The sequence below is a fragment of the Euprymna scolopes genome, chromosome 26 (assembly GCF_053919585.1).
Source record: "Euprymna scolopes isolate OS-2025 chromosome 26, ASM5391958v1, whole genome shotgun sequence".
NCBI classification, from domain to species: Eukaryota; Metazoa; Mollusca; class Cephalopoda; order Sepiida; family Sepiolidae; genus Euprymna; species Euprymna scolopes.
Genome location: NC_136507.1, coordinates 15,277,304 through 15,302,303, shown reverse-complemented (window position 1 = coordinate 15,302,303; position 25,000 = coordinate 15,277,304). Strand labels below are relative to the sequence as shown.

At 33.0% G+C, this 25,000-nt stretch overlaps 1 protein-coding gene across 2 annotated transcripts in view; it reads right to left on the bottom strand.

The window, feature by feature from the left end:
• Nucleotides 1-25,000, bottom strand: part of LOC145247923 (LIM/homeobox protein Lhx3-like) — a 320,272-nt gene that overhangs the window by 139,623 nt on the left and 155,649 nt on the right. The window contains exon 2 of one of the 2 annotated variants that reach the window (XM_080109559.1): nt 16,551-16,646. The exons of the other annotated variant lie outside the window; for it this stretch is intronic. Within the exon in view, the coding sequence (XP_079965685.1) occupies nt 16,551-16,646 (96 nt within the window). The remainder of the gene's footprint in view (nt 1-16,550; nt 16,647-25,000) is intronic. 2 annotated transcript variants of the gene reach the window in all.

Genomic DNA, 25,000 nt, shown 5'->3' with positions numbered 1-25,000 from the left:
TTAACATCCTGAAAGAAATAAACGGTAAGATGAACAACATCTTGGAATTTGGAATATAGACATTTTGCTATTTATTTGTATATGCTCTGTAGTTATATTTGATATACATCGGGCTTCATAAATAAAAGGATATATATATATTCAATATATATATATAAATATATATATATATATATATATATATATATATATACAAAATATACTTCGGGGCTTAGTGGGGGATGCCCTTTTCTCTACCCTGCAACCTCTCTCCCACAGAAGAGACGTTGCGAGCCTTTCCTTGTTTTATCGTTATTTCCATGGCAGGTGCTCGTCTGAACTCCAAACTCTGGTCCCCCCTCGCCAATCTTTCACGAAAAACACCCGTCTAGGCGCGTATTCCATGAACAAAGCTTCTTTCTTAGAACTGCACGCCTGTGGAACTCTGTTCCGTCTGCCTGCTTCGCTCCGGACTACAACTTGGATGTCTTCAAGTCCAATGTTTACAAATTCCTAATGAACCGCCCCCTTAATTAAACACTTCATCAAATCTCCACACTAACGTAATGTACTTGCAATAACCCTTATCCCTGAGTGGCTTCCGGGCCTTGATAAGTGGTGATCACTGTGTAAATATATATATATATATATATATATATATATATATATATATGATTATTTCCACAGCCAAACAACCTCGCAGTCTTGAATTTCCGGTTTGTTGACTGTTATGACTTAACTTCTCACATTCTGATAATTATATATATATATATATATATATATATATATATATATATATATATATATATATATATATATATATGTGTGTGTGTGTGTGTGTGTGTGTGTGTGTGTGTGTGTGTGTATATTTATGTGTGTGTGTACAGGATACGATTAAACATGATATTTCAATGTATACCGATTGCGTATGTATTATTATAGAATCAATCCTCTATTGGATAAATATATTACGAGGAATAATTTGCCCGGTGCACTAATTCGTCAAAACAATGTTCAGCAAATTCCGCCTGTGTCTCTTTACAATATCACGTCAGCTTTTATTTGGGCTTTACGAAGAATGCCCTGGAAATGTCACTTCTGATTAATGTTTAGTTGTAAAATATGCAAAGGAAGAAATGATTTGCAACCATTTGATCGTAAATTTAACTCATTAATAATAAAAAATTAAAATAAAATGTTAGGTACACCGGGTCTGAACAGGCGATCATTCGATCTGTAGTCGAATGCTCTACCATCAAGTTATACGTCCAGATTGTAATAAATCTGTTATTATTAGAAGAAATGATCTGAAATTTTATTATCTCGCTTAGCCGGTGTAACGTAAAATATTCCCATGTAAAAATTATTCTTTTTATCCACAAGAGAGAAAAGCGATCGGATTTTTTCGATTTTCAATAATTATCAGATTGATTTCTGTACAAAACATCTCTAAGATACATTAGCTTTGTGTCAAATTTGCAAAAGATAAGATCAGCCGTTTCGGAACACACGAGGAAAGAATCTCGCACATGTAAAGTGACTTTTATATGACAGTAGATATAGTATTGATTTCAAAAGTTTACAAAAAATGATTTACGTGCCATCAGCTAGAATCGAAACCAGAACATATAGCGCTCCAGCCGCGTTCCCTACCGTTTACGATATCGACAGATTTTATTATATATTTTATTTTACTGGAAAGACACCGCTTATAAAAGACCAAGACAATTTGATGCTTCATTGCTATCGAGTAGACTTTGATATAAGACTTTGATAATGCGTAATAGTGGAATTTGAGTAGGATTTGATTATTTAAGAGGACAGCTGAACAGGAATTTAAACGAGCACGTCATAGTCAGCTAGAAAGTAGCCCCGCTATATAGAGTTCCACGGACGGACAGTTCTAGGAAATAAACTTTGCTCGTGGAATTTGCGTTTAGTTTAATGAAATTATAGAGAGTACGGAGAATTAGTGGCACTTGTTGCAGCTGGACGAGTAATTGCTGCAAATGTTGTAGGAGGGCATGGATTGAAGCTCAGTTGAGTTTCGAAGAATTTGTAGGGTTGAACCATAGTTTCATGCTCAGTCGAGCACCTGCCATGCAAATAATGATAAGGCAAAGATAGACTTGCAACGTTTCAACTGTGAGAAAGAAAAATTAGGGTGGGAGGGCGAAAAGGTCATCGTTTATTTAGAAGACGGTTTTGTATCTTGCAAAAGGGTGATTTTAGCATCTCATCCCCAGATATGGCAACAGTGCTCCATCTTGCGCGGTTTTTCCTCTTTTGTATATGTCGAGAATTGCATCGAGAGTGAGATGCTTTGGCTTGGGCTGATAATTTTGCTACTAATCTCTAACTCCTGGACAAGGCTCAAAAGAGAGTCGCCAACCTGATAGGTCCTGAACTGTCATCTAAGCTTCAACCTCTGTTTCATCGACGAAATGTTGCATCCTTCTGCCTGTTATACAATTATTTTAATGGTGGATGTTTTGACGAAGTACTAGTCCTTGTACCCTTTGACATAAATACCCCCTCGACAAACCCGACGAGCAACAAAGTCCCACCCCTACAGAGTAGAGATCACTACTGTAATAGTTTCTTCCCCAGAACTGCTAGACTTTGGAACTCCTTTCCGGATTCCTGCTTCCCTAACTGTACTGACATGCAGAAGTTCAAATGTTATGTAAACCGACGTCTTGCTGCTCAACTCCCTACATAGTATCCCTGCAACTTATGTCCCTGATAGTAGCCCCCTATATCAAAGTGGCACTGTGCCTTGTTTGGAGTGAAAATGTAATAAATAAATAAATAAATAAAATAAAAAAACAACAAAAAAATTCACACACGTATGCTGTCGGCTTCTCAGTTTCGCATACACACACACACACACACACACACACACACACACACACACACATATATTATAAACACAGCCACATATCTATTTATATATTTATCCGAAATTGTGTCTGGCCAGTAAATCCTAATCCCGTGTCACAAGATTGGTATGCCCTAAAGCGCTATCACTGTAGATTAAGATTTCATAAAACAAGCCTTTAACCCTCATCTTTAGAAAGAATGCGATACAATAGAAACGCTAACAGCGGACAAACAAACACTCGGCGGCTGTTGGTAGTATTTGTTGGGCTGACCTTCGGGTCATGGGTAAGAGATCAAGAGTTGGGTTGGGTATAGGTCACTAAACGATTTTTTTTCTGACATGCATATCAAAATAAAGCATTTCTTTTCTTTTAAGAGGATTAACTAGCTAGCTCTCTCTGTTTCTCTTCCTCTGTCTCTTTCTGTGATGGAGGGGGGGGGGCGAAAAATGAGAATCCTCGATTACCGAGGAAGAGGTCAGGTTTCGAATCTCAGATTCAAGTGCTTTTTCTTGCAACACGTTCCCACGAAGTAGGTTGTCTACGGATATATATATATATATATATATATATATATATATATATATATATATATACATATATATATGTGTGTGTGTGTGTGTGTGTGTGTGTTGGTGTGTGTGTGTATATATATATATATATTATGATAAGTCCGTGCTCCTATCTGTTTATGGCGTTTTTTATGTGTCATATATGACGTCATAATAGCTAATATATATTATATATATGCAATGTACGTCTATATGATGATGTCATATATGACATCATAGTAAAAATGTTTAAAAAGAAGGGAGTGACAAAAACGAAAATAAAGACTTCTGGGCAACTCCGTAGATATCTAATGAGCTGTGAAACAGCGAAACAGTACTGTATGTGGATGAATATATATATATATATATATATATATATATATATATATATATATATATATATGTATGTATATATATAATATATATACATATATATATATTATTTATTTGAGGGTAAACAGTTACATTTGGTCGCTACAAACAGCCATCAGGTTCAGAGTCACCTGACGAAGTCTCGTTGACTGAAACAGATGGCCGTTTGTAGCGACCAAATGAACCTTTTTTCCCTTTGAATAAATAATAAATAATATTTTGCTCTTGTTATCGAGCACTACCTAATAACCTCGTTGTATTCATTAGTCCCTAGTTTTGAACATCTCAAGCCTGAATATATATATATATATATTATAAAGACCACTCGATGATAATAGTTAAATGATTGTCACGTGGATGTTGGGGCAACATCATGATGATTGGTAACGATGGTGGTGTTTGGGAAGAATTTGATTATTTAAGATAGCGATTCAACAAGAATTTTTTACATTGCGCGTGAAAACTACCACGTTGTAGTCAACTGGGAAGCAATCCTGCGACACTGTGTTCCGCAGTTTTAGGAAACGAACTTTGCTCATGAAAGTTTTGGTTAGTTTAAGGTAGAAAGTGCGCGAGAGAAAGGGGAGCTATTAACTGTGGTTGTAGCTAGACGGGATTTTTGCTAGGAATGTTTTACAGGGAGAGGGGATCATAAAGTGAAGCTCAGTCGGGCACCTGCCGTGAAAATAACGATAGAGCAGAGAAGAACTAATTAATAAGTGTAAGAAAGAGGTTATAAGTAGAGCTGTGATAACAGAATATTCTTTTCATTCTTTTGACTCTAATATATATATATCGACACAGATAGAGACACACTTAATCAACCGAGAACCACATCCGTCTATATAAAAACATATAAGATATTAACGGATATATACTCAAGAGTCAAAACATCGAAAAGAATATGCTGTTGTCACAGCCCTAGTTATAAGGAAGAATAAATAATAATAAAACACGTGCGCTTATTTTTCTCCAAATGAAATTATCTGATTTCAAAATGCGTAAATAAATAAATAAAACTCTAAGCAGTTTCACGCCTACTCCAAATCAGCAGAATGACCGTCACTTCAGCTATCCCTCCAAATACGCACCCCCTCTTTTCTTCCCACAAAGTCTACCAGGACTCTGACTGTTTATCTGGCGAACTTACTAAAAAAAAAAAAAAGTTGTGGATTTTTATCTGCGTTCGGCACGCGACACTTTCGGCCCCGCCTTGCTTGGTGTCACGTGTCGAACACCTGCTCTGTGAAAAGCATACAGAGAAGAGATGCCCTCCTATATGCAGACAGAGGCGGGCGGTTGTCAGTTTTGTTTGTATAAGACGAAATATATTAAAGGTCACCCGGGGAAGATACAGAGCATCAAAGTGGTTACAAGATACCATCTCCTCAATTTTTTTCTTTTATTCCTTTATTTCTTTCCTTCTTTTCTTTCTTTTTTTGTTCTTTTTATCATCGTCCGCGGCCTATACGCTGACGTCATTGATAGTACGTCTCGCAGATGGCGCGAAATACTTGTTTTATTTCACGTCAACTGTTTTTCCTCTTAATACGATTATGTGTATATGCGCATGCATATGTGTGTATGTGTGTGTGTGTGTGTGCGTATCTGTGTGTGTGTGTGTGTGTGTGTGTGTGTGTGTGTGTGCGTGCGAGCGCGGTTGTATATGCGTGTACAAGTTTTTATTCAAGTATTTCGGTGACTTAATTTTTTTTCTTTTTATCGGGGATGAGACACCCTACCGGATCCCAGAGATCTAACTACTATTTCAGAGAAACGGATTCATGGATATCTTTAGAATTATAATCGCCCTTTAAGTATAATTAATTTCAGCTCTACTGTACTCTTTCAACGAATATATATCTTGCATGTGTATGTGTTTGCATTTGTGTGTTTGTATTTGTGTGTGTTTGCATGTGTGCGTATTTGCATTTGTGTGTGTTTACATGTGTCTGTGCTTGCATTAGTGTGTCTGTGCATGTGTGTGTTTGTCTGCGTGTGCGTTTGCATGTGTATTTTTATTTTTGTGTATGTTTTAATGTGTGTATCTTTGTATGTGTTTGTTTGCATTTCTGTGTGTTTGCATGTGTGTGTGTGTTTGTATATGTGTGCTTGTATATGTGTGCGTTTGCCTTTGTGTGTGTCTGCATTCACACTGTGATAACCACACCGTTTCCTCATTGTTTTTTTTTTATCAAAAGTTTTTGCTGTTATTTTAATGGTTGTCAGAGCGTATAGAAAAAGGAGGGGGATGTTGGTAGCTGTTACGGTGTCGCTCACTCACCCAGACTGAAATGGCACAGGAAAGCAAATTTACTAAAATGTGATATGTTTACCTTGGTATTGTCGCACGAGTAGGCGCACGAACACACACACACACACACACACACACACACACACACACACACACACACACACACACACACACACACACACACATATATATATTATAATTTTTAAAATGTGTATGTCGCCCCTTACATTTTTAATGGAAATTATTGCTGTGCCATGGCTGAATATATATATATATATATATATATATATATATATATATATATATATATATATATATATGTGTGTGTGTGTGTGTGTGTGTGTCTGTGTGAATATATATATATATATATATATATATATATATATATATAGAGAGAGAGAGAGAGAGAGAGAGAGTGAGAAATGAATATCTATTTATCTATCTACCTGTATTTTCCGATAACCAAAACAATTCTTTTCCACACACACACACACACACACACACACACACACACACACACACACACACATATATATATATATATAGGTATTTGCAGCTTCTCTTCCAATTTTTGGATTTTAATCATTTTCACGGATTGATTGTTGCTATTTCTCCTGATGAGTTAAGGGCATAATAGATTCACTGATTGGTATAATAATTAAGTGATTGATTTTGCGCTACGAAACAGATACTGCCAAAAATTGTATAAGTCAACTGAATTAAAGGAATAAATATAAGATGGTCAACATCATGAATTTTGGAATATAACTTTTTGTCATTTATTCTCTCTATATATGTATATATATATCTTGCAATAATGGAGGGAAAGACTTTTATTATTCATGATTAAAAGTAATATACGGAAAACACGGTTAGACACAATACTTTGAGACTGCTTCCCAGCTGACTATAATACTATCGTTTTAAAGTCTAATGTAAATAATTGTTGATGAGTCGTCCTCAAAAATAATTAAGTCTTTCTCACGTTCCACCATTACTGATGACGTTGTTTCACTATCGATCTAACACTTATTATTTTTATCCTGAAATGGCCCTGGGTTGTTTAGATGCAGTGGCCCTAAAGCAAAAAAAAAAAAAAAAAAAAAAAAAAAGCCAAAAACTAAAGGACCAATTTCACCCACCGACTTCTGTGATTAATGTTTACTCTAGGGATCAGCTGTCTGGACGGTAAAAATAGTTATCTTACGCCACCTGGCGAGAAATGAGACGTTGTCGGATAGATCAAGGGGATGGTCGTCTCGTGTTCATTTATCGGGTAACGTAGGTGGGCGACAGAGGTCAAATGTGTACAGATCGAGAGGAGGGAGAGGAGCATAGCGGAAGCAGCCAGAAATTTATCTATAGCATCTACATTGTATTCAGTTGTCCTCATTTTAGATCGTGCCAACCTAAACCGACCCCCACCAAATCCACTAAAAAGAAATATAGCGAAACTTCAGCTATCAAACTGGTACTGTGACCAACGCTGCCAATGAATAACTTTTTGAAAGGGTTTTTTTATTTCGGGTTAGCATAAATGCTTCTGTTGTCAAAATGTCCTTTCCGTTAAGGTTATATGTCCCGATTAGATTTAGATCGCTTAAACACGAGGCCGTTTAGAAAGAGATGTTGTTAACTATAGGCTTTTTTTATAGAATTATTAAGCTCTGATTTTGCATGATTGAAATGAAATATTTTATTCATTATTATTACACGGTAATAAAGGAAAAAAAATGGCTCTGGTTTAATGTAACAAAGTTAAACCGTGTTCAACCACTTCCATCGTGCAAGCTTGTTAAAAAGTTTTCGAGTTACGGACTGAAACAATAGAAACTAGTAAAAGAATACATATATATATATATATATATATATATATATATATATATATATATATATATGTATTTATATATATATATGTACATATCAATATATATATATATACATACATACATACATGCATATATATTTATGTATATATATCTATATATATACATACATATATATTAATACATACATATATACATATATATATACATACATATATACATACATATACCTACGTATATATACATGCATACATATAATTATCTCTCTCTCCCCCCCTCTCTCTCTCTCTCTCTCTCTCTCTATATATATATATATATATATATATATATATATATATATATATGTTCACTAATCGGTAATTATTTGGCGGGTAAATACAATTTAATATATTGTATGAATTTTGAATTTTATACAATTTTTAAGGATTTAAACAATAAAAAATAAACTGTTTTCGAAGTTAATCACTTATTTATGTGAATTTATGTTCTTGTTCATATTTTGGATTGAATGACCGTTCTCTAATAGATAGGAGTCTGCATGACCGACTTAAGTATTCAATATCGACCACTTGTGATCGATCGATATATGTGACATATGATTGTGTGTGTGTGTGTGTGTGTGTGTGTGTGTGTGTGTGTGTGTGTGTGTGTGTGGAAAACGGATCAATAAAACGGATTCCGAATTATTAGTAACGGTGTTCGTTTATGGTTCTTTTTTTGTAGAAATAAGTCAGTATTTATTAAAGCTAACAGCCTCTCAAGGATCAGGGTTGATGAGATGAAAGTATTGTAGTTGAGAGATGAACATCATGAGACGATGGAGAATGATAAACGGGACCCTTTCACGATGGCAATGCTGTAATATGCAGGGAAACACTCCCGTAATAACGTGTTCCATAGACAAGCAGTCCTTGCGAAGAAACTTTGTGAAGGTTTAATTATTTCAAGAAGAGGTTAAGAATGTAAAACGTACAATCAAGCGACTTTTTTTCGCTTTAATTTTGCTGGGGTGTACAACTTATCAAGGCCTAGTATCCACTAAAGGATACCGATTAGTGAATGTCAGGTGACCAGTGACGCAAAACTGTCGTAATCGTGTAACTTGAGCAGTGTTTGATTATTTAAGAGGACGACTCAAAAAGAACTTGTTTACATTAGACTTGAAAACGGTTAAGTTATAGTCAGCTTAGAAGCAGTCCTACGGTGTCGTGTTAAACAAAACGGTAGTTCTAGAAAAGAAACTTTGCTCTGGATTTTACGTTTTAGGCTAAGATTGATAATAAGGGAAATAGTTGATAGTTGTAGTAGCTAGACGGGCGTCTGCTGTGAATGTTTTAGATGGAGGGCATAGATAGAAGCTTAGTTGAGCACCTACTATGAAAACATCGTTAGACGCGCTATGTACTTCCTGGGAGATAGAGGAAATATGGTGGAAAAAAGGGCCTCGCCAACTAGATTTCGTAGTCGGTTGTGGAAATTTACGAATATGCGAAAACGGATTGTTTAAATAATCAGATGGGATATAAAGAACCTTAGAAAGGGCGAAAGCGATCTAAGGAGTATTTGTAACCCTTGGAAATAAACTCGCAACCAAGTGGCCATTAACATTGTAAGTAGTTTTTTTTTTTCTGTATAGAAATTAAAACTAAACAGTGTTTACTCGACATGACAACCTATTTAAAAAACGAGGATCAATTAACGTAGACACTTAAATAGAAATTATTTAGCAAAACATCGCACCGGGAAGTCAAAAGGGTTTAATGATATCGCTATTGGCTTGAAAAAATTTTGTCATGAAGTAAAAAAGAAGCATTCTCGAAACAAAGAAACTTTTTTTTTTCACACAATTTTAGCTTGTGTTACTGGTTTTGTACTTGCAGGTTTCGTAATCTTCTTGACTTTTCTTGCCGTTTTCTTTTTTGTTTGTTTGCTTGTTTGCCCTTTTACCATAAATGTTTCAGCGTTATCTTCTTTGTAAAACGCGACTTCAAAGGTTCAAGCAGCACATGTCGAATATTGTGACACACTGGGTGGTGTGTTGCCGGGTGTAAAGGGGTCTATTAGGGCCGGTCTATTGTGACGTTTGCCCCAGCGTGTGTTGCACAAAGAGGCATGTGAGGCTGACCTGTATACCCACTTTTGCTGCAGCCGGCGACCCTTTTTATAACAAGGATAAGAGGAGAGAATCATCACCACACTAACACATCGCCGCCTTTCATTCACGTGATATGTAAAGTAGGGGAGTCGGATATGAAAAGATGATGAGATACAAGATGCAGTATTAAGGATGAGGAGTCAATAAGAAATAGACAAAAAAGGGACTTGATATAATAATAATAATAATAATAATAATAATAATAATATTGACTGACAAGCACTAGTGTTTCATGCTTACGCAATCATCAGCGTACGAAGTGATAATTACTGCTGGTTGAAATGTTCTACCCTAGTCACAAGGTCATATATATATATATATATATATATATATATATATATATATATATATAAATATAACACTGAAATTACATAATTATTTATGTAATTTCCGTGTTATATTTTTATGTTATTGCTCTGTTTACCACATTGAGCTCTCATACCCGGATTTCCTCCTGGAATTATTCTGTTATAACACTATATATATATATATATATATATATATATATATATATATATATATATATATAACTACTTAATTTACTCACATAAAATTAATATACGAAAGTATAGATTTATGAGTAAAGTTTAAGTATTTACTTCAAAAGTGCTCAATACGTAGGTAGAGCTAGTTAGTAATTTATAAAATATATATGGCGATTAAGCTACACTGAATAATCCGCGTTTCATCCACTCTAGGACTCTTCAGGCTTATGCGCATAAGCCTGAAGAGTCCTAAAGTGGATGAAACGCGGAATATTCAGTGTAGCTTAATCGCCATATATATTTTATAAATTACTATATATATATATATATATATATATATATATATATATATATATATATATTTGAGTTACACCGAACGTAGTTCCATTGTTAACTGTCGAGGGTTTACTTTTCTTTTCTATAGTTTATACATAAACCATTAAAGAAGAAAATTTCAAAAAGAAAACCAAAATAAACCTCAAAAATATATTTCTCCTAAGCTTAATTGTATGTTTAACTTTTTTGAAATTTTCTTCTTTAACGGCTTATGTTTCAACTATAGAAAAAAAAACAAAAAAAAAAAAACAAAAAAACAAGCAAACTAAACCCTCAACAATTACTAATGTCTCTACGTTCGGTGTTATTCAAATGTTTTTTTTTAATTATGTACCTATGAAAATCTAGTAATTATAAGATTTCTATGTATTTGCTGGTTACTGCATAGGATGAAACTTAAAGTTTTATGATTTGTAGTCACAAGACTTAAGTTCAATGCTATGCAGTATCCAGCAAAGACATAGAAATGTTAAATTATTTAACGTGACTGTCTGATTATTTTGCTAACAAATTTATCTCTAATGAGAAGAAATAACATTCTTTGAAACTCCACGGATTACGAAGCAGTCAACTTTATCCGAATAATAAAAACATTTTGCCAATTACTACTTTACAGCCCTGTTCTTATCATTATTTATCGTAAGCTCTACTATTGTCAGTGAATGTATTGAGCTTTGTCAGATGGTTGGGATTAAGATATTAAGATAAAAATAATTATATTTATATTTGGTCTTGGAATTTGCTTTTTCTTGATTAGCAATTTCCTCCTCAAAGCTTTTCTGTATATATATATATATATATATATATATATATATATATATATATATATATATATATATATATATATATATATATATATACTGTGTGTGCAAAATCAAGACCTCAAGACAAGGTGTTGATGGCAACAAAAAGTGTATTTCATTTTATGTTACAATTGTTTCAATGTCCAGTTCGACAATTTCAAGCATTATATCGGTTGAAATTTTTCCAAAACCAGCATTTCTTCAGGCTTTATATATATATATATATATATATATATATATATATATATATATATATATATATATATATTATTCATATGAATATTTTGAATTGTACTCTTGTGATATATAAACACTCTAAATTATATTATATATGTATGTGTGTATATATGTATATATATGTATATATATATAAATATAATATCAATTAGAGTGTTTATATATCACAAGAGTACAATTCAACATATTCAAACTTGTTTTATGAGATTGTCAAAGAAGCAAATCCAGGAATCCATTCCGAAAACAGTCTCTACTATAGCAAAACCCATGGAAATTCCACGGTAGTTGAAAATTTTTAAAACACATTGTAAGTTATATGAATAAAAAAACAAAATAAAATAAATAATGATGAATCTAAAACAATGTTTTACAAATTTATTTTTTACCTTTTAAAACTGCAAAGAATTGATAAAAAATTAGATTTTTTTCAATGCAAATGCAACGCACATCACATTGTTTTGTTTTGTTTTTTTTCTGAATATTTTTTTTATAAATTATAAAGGAACAGATGTCAATCCACTTGCAAACTGTTTTTTTAATTTTAAAAAGAACCTATAATCATAAAAAACTTACAGTCTCTTCTCAACATGATTTTTTTAAATTATAAAATAGCCAATTTGAAACCATAAACAGACAGCCATGTTTTATTTGGAAAAGTCTTTGGGAGGAGATGGTTTTAATGATCTTTGACTGACAAATAGCGAATAAAAAAGAAGTAAATTCCTTTCTAATTAATTAATGTTTGCGATTATGATGACCTTTAGTGACACCTGACGTACGTCACAATCACGGTGATACATCGATCCTCGCCAGATCACCGGTTAAGCAACGTTGAGCCTGGTAAGTATCAGATGGGTGACCATTTTGGAAGGCGAGGTGCTGTAAGTACCGCTAGCTAAAATACAAGGTTGAGAATATCCTTATCTTGAGGGTAGATGAGACTCTTTTAAGCCGTGGTAGTCAACCCGTCTAGTGATGGCGTTACGATAAAAAAATACCCTGGATAGGCCTGGCGAAGCATAAAGTATTCAGCTACCAAAAAGATTTGAATTACACTACAAACTCGTGTAGTGAGTTCAATCTCGGCTACGGCCGCGTTAGATGGATGGATGACGCACGGACAAGAAATTTAATATTTCGATTATAACACATCTTTCATATGTACGAACGTTTCAGAAATTACAGCTGACTTCATTACCAAAATTAGATTTCTGTTAAATCAAAAAGAAAATGTCAGGAAAATAGTTAGCCCTAAAGCGTGAGACTTAAACTCATGAATTATAGACTATATAGAATTATCTATGGACGCATCTAAAATCAGATACGGGCATTCAATTTAGGCGTTTAGCGATGGAAATGCAATTTCAAAGTTAATTGTTTCAGACCGACCGACAGAACTTCTTATGTCGATGCGAGGACAAACCTCTGACTTAAAAGAAAAAGGAGGGTCGTCTCTAGGTTGGGCAATAGTGCTTACTCAAAGAACCCTATCATCGATATAAAAAAAATATAAAGAGAAAAATAAGAATAAAACACCCTTACAATACTGTGGAAAACATAATAAAATATTAAAACAAAGAAGTCACTAAAAAAAGGAAAGAAAAAATGTAAAGCGAAGAACAGTTTGAAGTAATCACAAAGAATGACACGCACAATACGATAAAAAAAAGCAACACAACTCGGTGAACTAGTGCAATGAAGCAGAACACCTCGCACTGAACAAGGGCGCCATTGTTTAAGATTGTTGCTACACGTCACCGCGCGCCTTCTGTTCAACTGGAATGTCGACACCGGAAGTGCTGCCGGTGTCGTGTTTTGAACACACTGTACACTACATGTGTTAGATAAGAGGGGCAGATAACTATTGGCTCGCCTACCCTACAATCATATATGTTTACTTATAAAATTCGTTAGACCTTTTTTTTTAGTTACGGATGACCTAAATAATCTGCAAGATGTTTCGATTACTACTGACCATAACTCCAGTTTTATAATACGACACCAGTGGCGGCAATGCGCTATCTATTAATATAATAGACAGCCCGTGACCCGTTGGGTTAGTGTTTGTTATATATTATCTTTTTCTCCCTCCATAATAGTTCTTTCTTCTCTTTTCATTGTCTCTCTCTCCCCCTTTCTCTCTCTCTCTCTTTCTCTAAGAAAAAATTATTATCAGGAATATATATATATATATATATATATATATATATATATATATATATATATATATATTGTGTTTATACACTGATGAACCTCCACGTATTTTGTATATTCTGAAAGTATTTATTTTTAAGATGAGCAGAAACAATGTCTGTAAAGAAACCTAATTTTAAAGGATATATTGAGAAACTGTAATGCCTGCTGGAAAGAACGTGAATGCCTACTGGACACTGTCTTTGAGTGTCTAAAGTCTAAGTAAAATATATATTATTATTATTATTATTATCATTATTATTATTATTATTATTATTTAAAAGTATTAAATATACATAAAGAAAAGTGTGTAGTTGATTTTATATTCATTGCTCTATGTACCAGTATTATTATCTTTTGTTGACGAGAACTACGGAAAATTGATTTTTTTTTTTAACATCGCGTAATTTTAAGAAATGCTGATTTATATAAATGTGTTCAGAAATATTGTAAAAACAGGCCTGGAAGTTCACCAAACGTCACCACCACATAGAAAAAAAAAATTCACCAAACGTCACCACCACATGGAAAAAAAAAATTCACATAACGACAACGGATATAACACACGACGCATGCGCAGAAAAGACAAATATAAGACAAAACACTGAATGTAAAATGGACGTTGAAGGAAATCCGCAATTTTTATTTACTTCATATTACAAGAGTTATTTTTAATCCTGAAGACAAATTTGCGATAAATATATATGGTATATTTTTCGTAATAAGACATCACAACTATTATTTATATCTTAAATACAACAAATGGTATATATATATATATATATATATATATATATATATATATATATATATATATATATATACCACGTTAACGGTAATTAAAAGTGATAACGAGGCTATAAAAGTGGACAATAAAAGAAAAACAAAATATATTTTTATTAATATAAACAAATTTACATCGTCGTGACACTGGAGATGCTAAGACAAATAATCGGTTAAAACCACAAGTCCTCGTAAGGCGACATCTGGTTTCTTCCGTGGAAAGCAATCATTTATTAAGTCGCCTGACGAGGACTTTTGGTTTTAAACAACCTTTGTCTGAAACATTAGCATGTCCAGTGTCGCGACCATGTAATTTTGTTATATATATATATATATATATATATATATATATATATATATATATATATATATATATATATATATATATAACTACTTAATTTAATCAATAAATTAATATACGAATATGCGTAAACTTTGAGTATTTACTTCAACAGTGCTCAATGCTAGGTAATAAATTATAAAATATATATGGCGATTAAGCTACACAGACTATTCCGCGTTTCATCCTATGCCTGATGAATTCTAGCGTGGATGAAACGCGGAATATTTTGTGTAGCTTAATCGCCATATATATTTTATAACTTGCTATATATATATATATATATATATATATATATATATATATATATATATATATATATATATATATATAGATAGATAGATAGATAGATAGATAGATAGAGAGTGTGTGTGAGAGAGAATGTGTGAGAGAGAGAGAGTGCAGAGAAAGATAAAATAGATAAATAGATTAGAAAGGCTAATAGATTTTATTAAGCTTAACATTTTGCTGCACTTTCACGGTATTCCTAATTCTTAGAAGTGCTCTTGGTTGATGCACAAAAATAAGTGCATTATACTATCATGCATAACTGATATAGCTGCATCGGAAAAATTTACAATCTGTTTGTATATGCAACAAATATTACTGCAAATGCATTGTAAATGTACTGATCTACGCTTTATTGAGCACTATTACATAAATGTAGTAAGATTTACAAATGGTAAACATATAGACAAAACAAAATTACTAGGATTTTATATATGCATATATATATATATATGTATATATATATATATATATATATATATATATATATATATATATATAACTACTTCATTATATATATAAATGCACACACACATATATGTGTGTGTTTATGGGAAACTCGATGTATATTAAGTATAAGCACAGATCAAATACAAATGAATAATAAAAATTCTATATTCCAAATTCCAAGATGTTGATCTTACCGCTTATTTCTTTCGACATGTTGACAACATCTATTTTCGTAGCGCAGAAAAAAAATCATATAATTACTATGTCAATTTTTACAAATTTTTTCCGCTCTGACTCATCAGAAGAAGAAAAGAATAGTGGTATGATTACATTAATCCGACACTTACAAAAAGGATCAGAATGGAGTTGCAATTGTATTCAGCACAATATATATATATATATATATATATATATATATATATATATATATATATATATATATACATATATATATATATATATATATATATATATATATATATATATATCAAGGAAATAGATATTGAAGGAAGGAGGAAATAAAGATTCATAGAATTCCAAATAGACACTTAAGCAGACGACAGTACGACAATGAAAACTGTTTCTTTTTTGTAAATAATTGCGAAACATTTCCAACCTTGAAAGATCTTGTCACTGGGGTGGATATTAAGGGCCGACATCTTTTCTAGGAAGGCGTTCCTCCGTTTTGGCACGAGGCTCCCGTCTCGGTCTTCTGTTGGGGGAGGAAGGAAAGCATTGATAATGGACGACACACGATGATTGTAAACAAAATGGTGGACGTTTCAAAATGGTAGACGTTCCAGATAAAGACTTTCATAAAGAAAACTTTGGAAAGGTTTTTGGAGTTATTTTGATGTTGCGGTTTGAATACCACAGTCACTTCATTTCCAAACCATCCTACTAAGATAATAATAATAATAATAATAATAATAATAATAATAATAATAATAATAATAATAATAATAATAATAATAATAATGTATACGTGTCTATGTGTATGTGCAAGAGGCAGGCGTAAATTATGAACATTAACATTAACATATGCAAATTAACAAAAGTTTTATTGACTAAAACGAAAAACGTACAAAATAGGAATTGCTTATTCAATAGGATTTCAAAAATTACGATTTGTTATTTAATTGCTATGGAATTGCTAATTAGCATAAAAACTGAAAGCTTATGATTTGTTCAAAAAATTTAAATCTTCGAATTAATTGTAATATTTAAAAAAATGTAATGTTCGAAACAGGTAATATTGTTAAAAAAATTGTATTGTTCGAAAAAATGTAATGTTCCATAAAGTTGTAATGTTCGATGAAGTTGTAATGTTCGAAAAAAAATGTAATGTTCAAAAAATTGTAATGTTCGAAAAATTGTAATGTTCGAAAAAATTGTGATGTTCAAAAAAATTGTAATGTTCGAAAAAATTGTAATGTTCGAAAAAATTGTGATGTTCGAAAAAATTGTAATGTTCGAAAAATTGTAATGTTCGAAAAAATTGTAATGTTCGAAAAAATTGTAATGTTCGAAAAAATTGCATTGTTCGAAAAAATTGCGATGTTCGAAAAAATTGTGATGTTCGAAAAAATTGTAATGTTCGAAAAATTGTAATGTTCGGAAAAATTGTAATGTTCGAAAAAATTGTAATGTTCGAAAAAATTGCATTGTTCGAAAAAATTGCATTGTTCGAAAAAATTGCATTGTTCGAAAAAATTGTAATGTTCGAAAAAATTGTAATGTTTGAATAAATTATAATGTTCGAAAAATTGTAATGTTCGAAAAAATTGTAATATTTGAATAAATTATAATGTTCGAGAGATTTTTATGCTTGAAAAATTATGATGTTCGAAAAGTTGTAATGTCAAAAGATTATGCTAAATATTTTAATGATCGAAAAAAATTGTAATTTTATGCAAAACTCATACATCGAACCAGAACAGAACTAAATATCTACCATAAAAGCAGATTGTGTCTATTTAAAAATAAAGAAAAACGAATTCTCTCCCTTTCTCTCTCTCGCTTTTTCTCTTTCTCCTTTTCTTCATCCTTTTCTCTCTCTCTCTCTCTCTCTCTCTCTCTCTCTCTCTCTCTCTCTCTCTAAGAGTGGATTCTTTATTATTAAGCGTTCCCCCCTTTCAACAAGAGACAAATATAATTTATCGAATGGTAAGAAGGTGGCTAATACTATTTAGAAGGGGCCCCCAAAAAATAGATTTTACGAGAAGCAGATGTCGGAAAGGTCAAAAATTGACCTAAAAGCAAATAAAGTCAAACGTATTCCAAGAAAAGGGATGGTTCTCTGTAAATAAGTGTTTGCGTTATGAAGGGCTTTCCGAGCAGATGGGAATTTTTTCCTGTTTGCGATCTCCCACCAATACCCTAGAGCAAGAATCTTTGAATTTTGCAGTCTGTAAGAAACGGGCGCCGAATAAACACTGACGATGTGCAAAGGTTAAATGTCAAAAAGACGAAGGGAAGGGGGGAGGGAAGGAATGGAGACGATGAGGGAAGAAGGAAATGGTTAGAAAAAAAGAAGGAATCGCAAAGGATGAAAGTAACGTTTAGATTCCAAAAAATTGAAAGAAGAAACTTGAAAGTCGGATGAGAGGAACTAGGGAGAAAGCGGCACAATCACGTTGACACGTCGGTTCTTGTCAGATCACCGAAGTTAAGCAACGTTGAGTCTGGCCAGTACCAGTTTCGGTTTCGATTCTAGCTGATAGCACTCCAATAATCTATTTTTTATAAATAATTTTACTAAAATTCTTCAAAGGTTTTGATTTCAGTTTCGATTATAGCTGATGCCAGTCAAGTAATCTATTATTTTTATAAAACATTTTATCAAGACTTCTTCATAAATTTTGATTTTGGTTTCGATTCTAGCTGATAGCACTCCAGTAATCTATTTTTTTATAAATAATTTTATCAAGATTTCTTCATAAGTTTTAGTAGTTTCGGTTCCTATTATAGCTGAAAGAACTCAAGTTATATATATATGTATATATATATATATATGTATATATATATATGTATATATATAACTTGAGTTATATATATATTCATAAGTTTTTCATAAGTTTTGGGTTCGTTTTCGATTCAAGCTGATGCACCCAAGTCGTATCGATATATTTCTAATTTTTGAAATCGCAACTTTATAATATATAAACATCGATAGAACATTAACTCTATAATAATATATATGAAATAAGAAAGCCATAAAATATTATATTTAAGCGTACTTTACGACCGGGGTACACCGGGCGTCCCTGCTAGCTTAGATAAATACTTTTGCAGTTTTAACAAAAGAGCTGCAATAATATCAGCGCATCTTCATTCATGCACGCTAAACATCTACAGAGTGCCAACATCAATATATCAGTCCACAGTGGAATTTCCACAGGTCATGCTAGTATAAATAAATACGTTAAAGATGTGTAAATTAATTTCTATGGACCATACTTATTTTAAAACGTAAAATCTATGTGTATCTGGCGTCGAAGAGGCCAGCCTGTCCCCGCAAAACATGGGACAAAATAAAGATTCCGTTTATTCCGAAAAATAATGTTTAAATCTAATCTAATAAAGTAACTTCTAACATTGTCCATGAGATTAGCATACTCAAATAATCAATTATTATTTTAATTTTATCCCAAACTTATATTTTTAAACTATTGCTTTTTTGTATTTTCCATTGTTAAAAGTTGTAGAAATGATTGGGTTGGAACTAGTCTTGCTTATCCCATCTATATATTAATACGATAGCGTGTGTGTTCTTTTGTGTGTCACGCTTACATCCGGGTCGTTTAATTGTTACGTTCGTCTATTTCTTGTCATAAATAATTTTACCAAGAATTCTTCATAAGTTATGGTTTCGGTTTCGACTATAGCTAATGGCACTAAAATTATATATTTTTTAGAAATAATTTAATCAAGAATTCTTCATAAGTTATGGTTTCGATTTCGATTATGGTTGAAGGAACTCAAGTTATATATATATATATATTTTTTTTTTTCATAAGTTTTTATTTCGGTTTCGATTCAAGCTAATGCACCCAAATCATATGGATATACTTTTTAAATTTTGGAATGGTTATTTTATTACATATTAACATTACTCTATAATAATATATACGAAATCTTAACTCTATAATTATATATACGAAATCTTAACTCTATAATAATATATACGAAATCTTAACTCTATAATTATATATACGAAATCTTAACTCTATAATTATATATACGAAATCTTAACTCTATAATTATATATACGAAATCTTAACTCTATAATTATATATACGAAATCTTAACTCTATAATTATATATACGAAATCTTAACTCTATAATTATATATACGAAATCTTAACTCTATAATAATATATACGAAATCTTTACTCTATAATAATTTATACGAAATCTTAACTCTATAATAATACATACGAAATATGCAAGAATTAAAATATCATATTTAAGCGTACTTTACGACCGAGCTTTACCGGGCGCTCGTGCTAACTTAGATAAATACTTTTGCAGTTTTAACAAAAGAGCTACAATAATATCAAAGCGTCTCCATTTACGGTAAACATATACAGAATGCCAACATCAATATATTACATATGAATGAGTCCCCTGTGAAATTTCCACAGGTCCAGCTAGTACATATTACTTATCTCATATATATATAATTATTACCTAATCTACACGTCACTAATAACATTCCTCCCAAATAATAATAAAAAAATAAATACCTTTCAATTATTCTAATATATACGAAATCTTAACTCTATAATCATATATACGAAATCTTAACTCTATAATTATATATACGAAATCTTAACTCTATAATTATATATACGAAATCTTAACTCTATAACGTAAACAACAAATTATATATACGGAATCTTAACTCTACAACGTAAACAACGACTGCTTTGTTTTCGAATTCATTTTCTCCCAATATATTATCATACTGAAATAATTTTATTTCAATTTTTACTAAGCTCTCGTTAATCGTCTAAAATATGGTAAAGGTTACCAGGTTTGAACTCGATTTGCTTATTTCATAATATGGGCATGCGCCGATAACTATTAAGCTGATCATATTTAGACACTCGCGGATCTAGATCGTAAAATGCTCATGCAATGATAGCCAACGACAAGCGCATTCATCTATGCACATTAGGCATATCCTGCATTTCAATGTGCAAACATTGGCAAACGAAATTGCACCAGAGCTTATGCGCGTTTCGCATCACGGTTTAAACTAGACGAGGCACGCATGCGCAAAGGCAGGTCTATGGATTTCGCTGTCTCTTTCGGTCAGTGGCGTCTTACCTGCGTTTCTTAATTCGAAAGAAAAGCTTTTTGTAAACAGATTCAAAAGCAAAAAAAAAAAAAAAAAAAAAAAAAAGATTTGAAGCCATTAGCGATATTAAGACCATTTTCCAAGAAAGGAGAAAAGATGGGAGGGGCGAGAAACGAATCGAGGAGAGCTGGAATACACACCCACCCCACGTCGTGTTTAAAAGAAAAAAAAACAAACGAAAAAAATATAAACAAAAGAGTTTTTTCTCTTAATGTATTAGCCTAATTAAAATATAGCCAGGCAGAGATCAGAAAAGGTGCAGAAGATTTGAAAATAGATAAGAAAACGACAGAGAAAGTGAAAGTGAAAGTAGATAGACAGAAACTGAAATCTCTATCTCTATTTTTATATAAAAGGAACTCTGTGTGTTTGTCTGTGTGCGTATGTGTGTGTGTTCGTTTCCTATGGACTTGAAAACGGATGGACCGATTTTTTATGAAATTTCACATTGAGGTACTTTATGTACCTGGACGTCTTCTTAGATTGGATTTGTATTGGAATATCTTCGATAAGTATCGATAATCGAAATAATCCGATAAAAGAAGGAACAGGCGATTTTGACCAAAGTTAACACTTCACACAGCCTAACATCACAAGTGTATTTGATAAGTTTTATTGTCACACAAAACCGAGAGCCTCGACATATCAAATCAAGAGTATGTACTTTGATATTATAGGACCGTGTTCGAAATGAATGTTTCTGTTTCAAGCACAATTGCACCATGATACTTAACACAATTTGACCATGACACTCGATTTTTTCATTTTATACTAAAATTCAAGCCGTTATAACTGCATAACCAGTAAGACCAATATATAAATCCTGCAGCAGGATCTTTAATATGACAGGAGCGTGTTTGAAATGAATGTTACTGTTTAAAGAACAATTGGATCATGATGCTTGTTTTTACATCTTAAGCTTTAATTCAACCATTTAATATAAACATAATTTTATACAATCAATAATAGGTTCCCTACAATCCAATGAAGATTACAATGCATTGTGGACTAAGTTACTGGGGGGGGGGGTCATGCGAAGCTTCCGCCAAATGCACCGCGATGCGTCCCAGATAGAGATAGGTGATTTTACCGATTTCGATGACAATAAAAATTGTGGAGTGTGAAAAATTCGTTAATCATTGTTCAATCCCGGGCAACGTCAGATCTCCCTGCTAGTGGAATTAATTAATTATATACTTAATTAATATATACTAATAATTATATACTACTAATTATATACTAATAAGTAATGGAGATGAAAAGGGTTGATTATTCCGAACTTCGTTGCAATGGATAAATAAATATTACATTGTTGGAAGAAGGAAAATTGATGTCAGGAATTTAATTCGTAGAGTTCACAAATAAAGAAAAAGGTAGGAAGAACAAGTTGGCGGGAACGGAAACGGAAATGAAATAGATCGTAATCAAAAAGAAAAAAAAAGAAATGTGAAAAGCCGAGCATGCGAGTGAAAAATTTACTTTGACCATGACTAATATTCATGCAAAATTAAAAAAAAAAAAAAAAAAAACAATTCAAGGAGTAGCTATTGAGAGAAATACGAATAAACCAACTGACGAACGATTTGGGGGCAATTTTACCCCTATAATGGCCTCTGAGAGGGCAACTAGAGTTATCCCGGAAAATCATTATGGAAATAATTTACTTTCACCATGACTAATGTTTGTGTAAATTTTAAAAAATATCCAAGGCGTGGTATTTGAGAAAAATACAAACAAACGAACAGACGAACAAACGGACGAACGGGAGTGAATAACTAGGTCCAATCCGTCCTTTGCCGGAGGAACAAAAATCCAGTAAAAACTAATAAACAAACATAAGTGAAATATGTATTTAGCTTTTTTTTTTTTTGCGGAGTGTTATCTTTATCTTCATAGTTGTTGTTTCATCATGTTTCGGCCAACTCATCCTTTGGTCTTCTTCATGATGAGATAGGACTGCTGAGTCTTTTGATTCTATCCCCAGTAATTACTGCCTTCCATAGTTGTTGTTACTTCACTACGTTTTTGGCAAACAAATTCTCTGGCCTGCTTTGGGTAGGATTGAAACCGCTATCTTCAGACAATGCTTACCTGGAACCGTAGATACACGATGTCCCTATCCACTGCGCCGTAGTTCACCTGAAGAAGGTCAGAGGATGAGTTAGCCGGAAGGTGGTTAAATAACAACAACCATAAAGACATTATGAAAACTTATGAAACTATTTATGAAACTTATGAAATGATAACACTCCACAAAAAAAAAAACAAGGCCGATAGCCATTAGTCGCGTGCTCTCGTGTAATGAATGAATGCGTGAATGTAGGATTGACATGAAATTTTTAAAGATAAACTAAAATGACCGAAAAATGGGCTGAAATGACTTAAATAAATAAATAAATAAAATAAATGACTAAGAACGACTTTAATGAACTTAAGGATGAATGGAATAACCTTAAGAATGACTTGAATGCTTCAAAAATAACTGCAATCCTTCAAAAACAACTTGAATGATCTGGAGAATGACTTGAATGGCTTTGAGACTGGCTGGTTGTAAAGTGGGTGATCATTTTACATTAAATTAATACAGAAAAGTGATCCCCCACATTATATCAAAAATTTACAAACAGAAGTACAGCATGTAGTAAGAAAGATACTACACTTTGATCTTGGCCAAAAGGCCAAGAAAAGGGTATTTATTTGCTCCCCCACCGAGCAAATTAGGCACAAGGACGATTTTTAATGTGAGGAGTGAAGGGGAAATGGGGACCAACTCCCAGGGAAGTAGGGGAGCTGGATAGTGACAATTGGTATGAAGGGTTGGCCCTACATTGACCAAGGTCTTATATGTGGGGACGCCCCCACATGTTGTCTTTGCTTGAAGTATCTGCCGGAACAGATACTACGCTTTAATCTCGGCCAAAAGGCCAAGAAAGGGGTATTCATTTGCTCCCCCACCGAGCAAATTAGGCAAAAGGCCGATTTTTAATGTGAGGAGTGAAGGGGAAATGGAGACCAACTCCCCGGGGAGTAGGGGAGCTGGATGGTGACAATTGGTATGAAGGGTTGCCCCTACATTGACCAAGGTCTTATATGTGGAGTGGCCCTCTTATATGGTCTTTGCTTGCAGTATCTGCCGGAACAGATGGTATTTATTTGCTCCCCCACCGAGCAAATTAGGCACAAGGCCGATTTTTAATGTGAGGAGTGAAGGGGAAATGGGGACCAACTCTCCCGGGAGTAGGGGAGCTGGATAGTGACAATTGGTATGAAGGGTTGCCCCTACATTGACCAAGGTCTTATATGTGGGGTCGCCCCCACATATGGTCTTTGCTTGCAGTATCTGCCGGAACAGATGGTATTTATTTGCTCCCCCACCGAGCAAATTAGGCACAAGGCCGATTTTTAATGTGAGGAGTGAAGGGAGGGGGAAGGGGAAAAGGGGACCAGCTCCCGAGAGGTGGGAAATGGGAGCTGGTTAAAGGTCAGGCATGTGGGGTTGCCCCCACATCTGGTCTTTGCTAGTCATAGCTAGTCATAGCTTGCAGTATCTGCCGGAACAGATACTACGCTTTGATCTTGACCAAAAGGCCAAGAAAAACTTAAAAAGCTAAGAACAGCATCTATTAAGAACAGACTTTTGATCTTAACCAAAAAGGCCAAGCACAAAAGTGTTACGGACAGACCGACCGACCGACAAACCG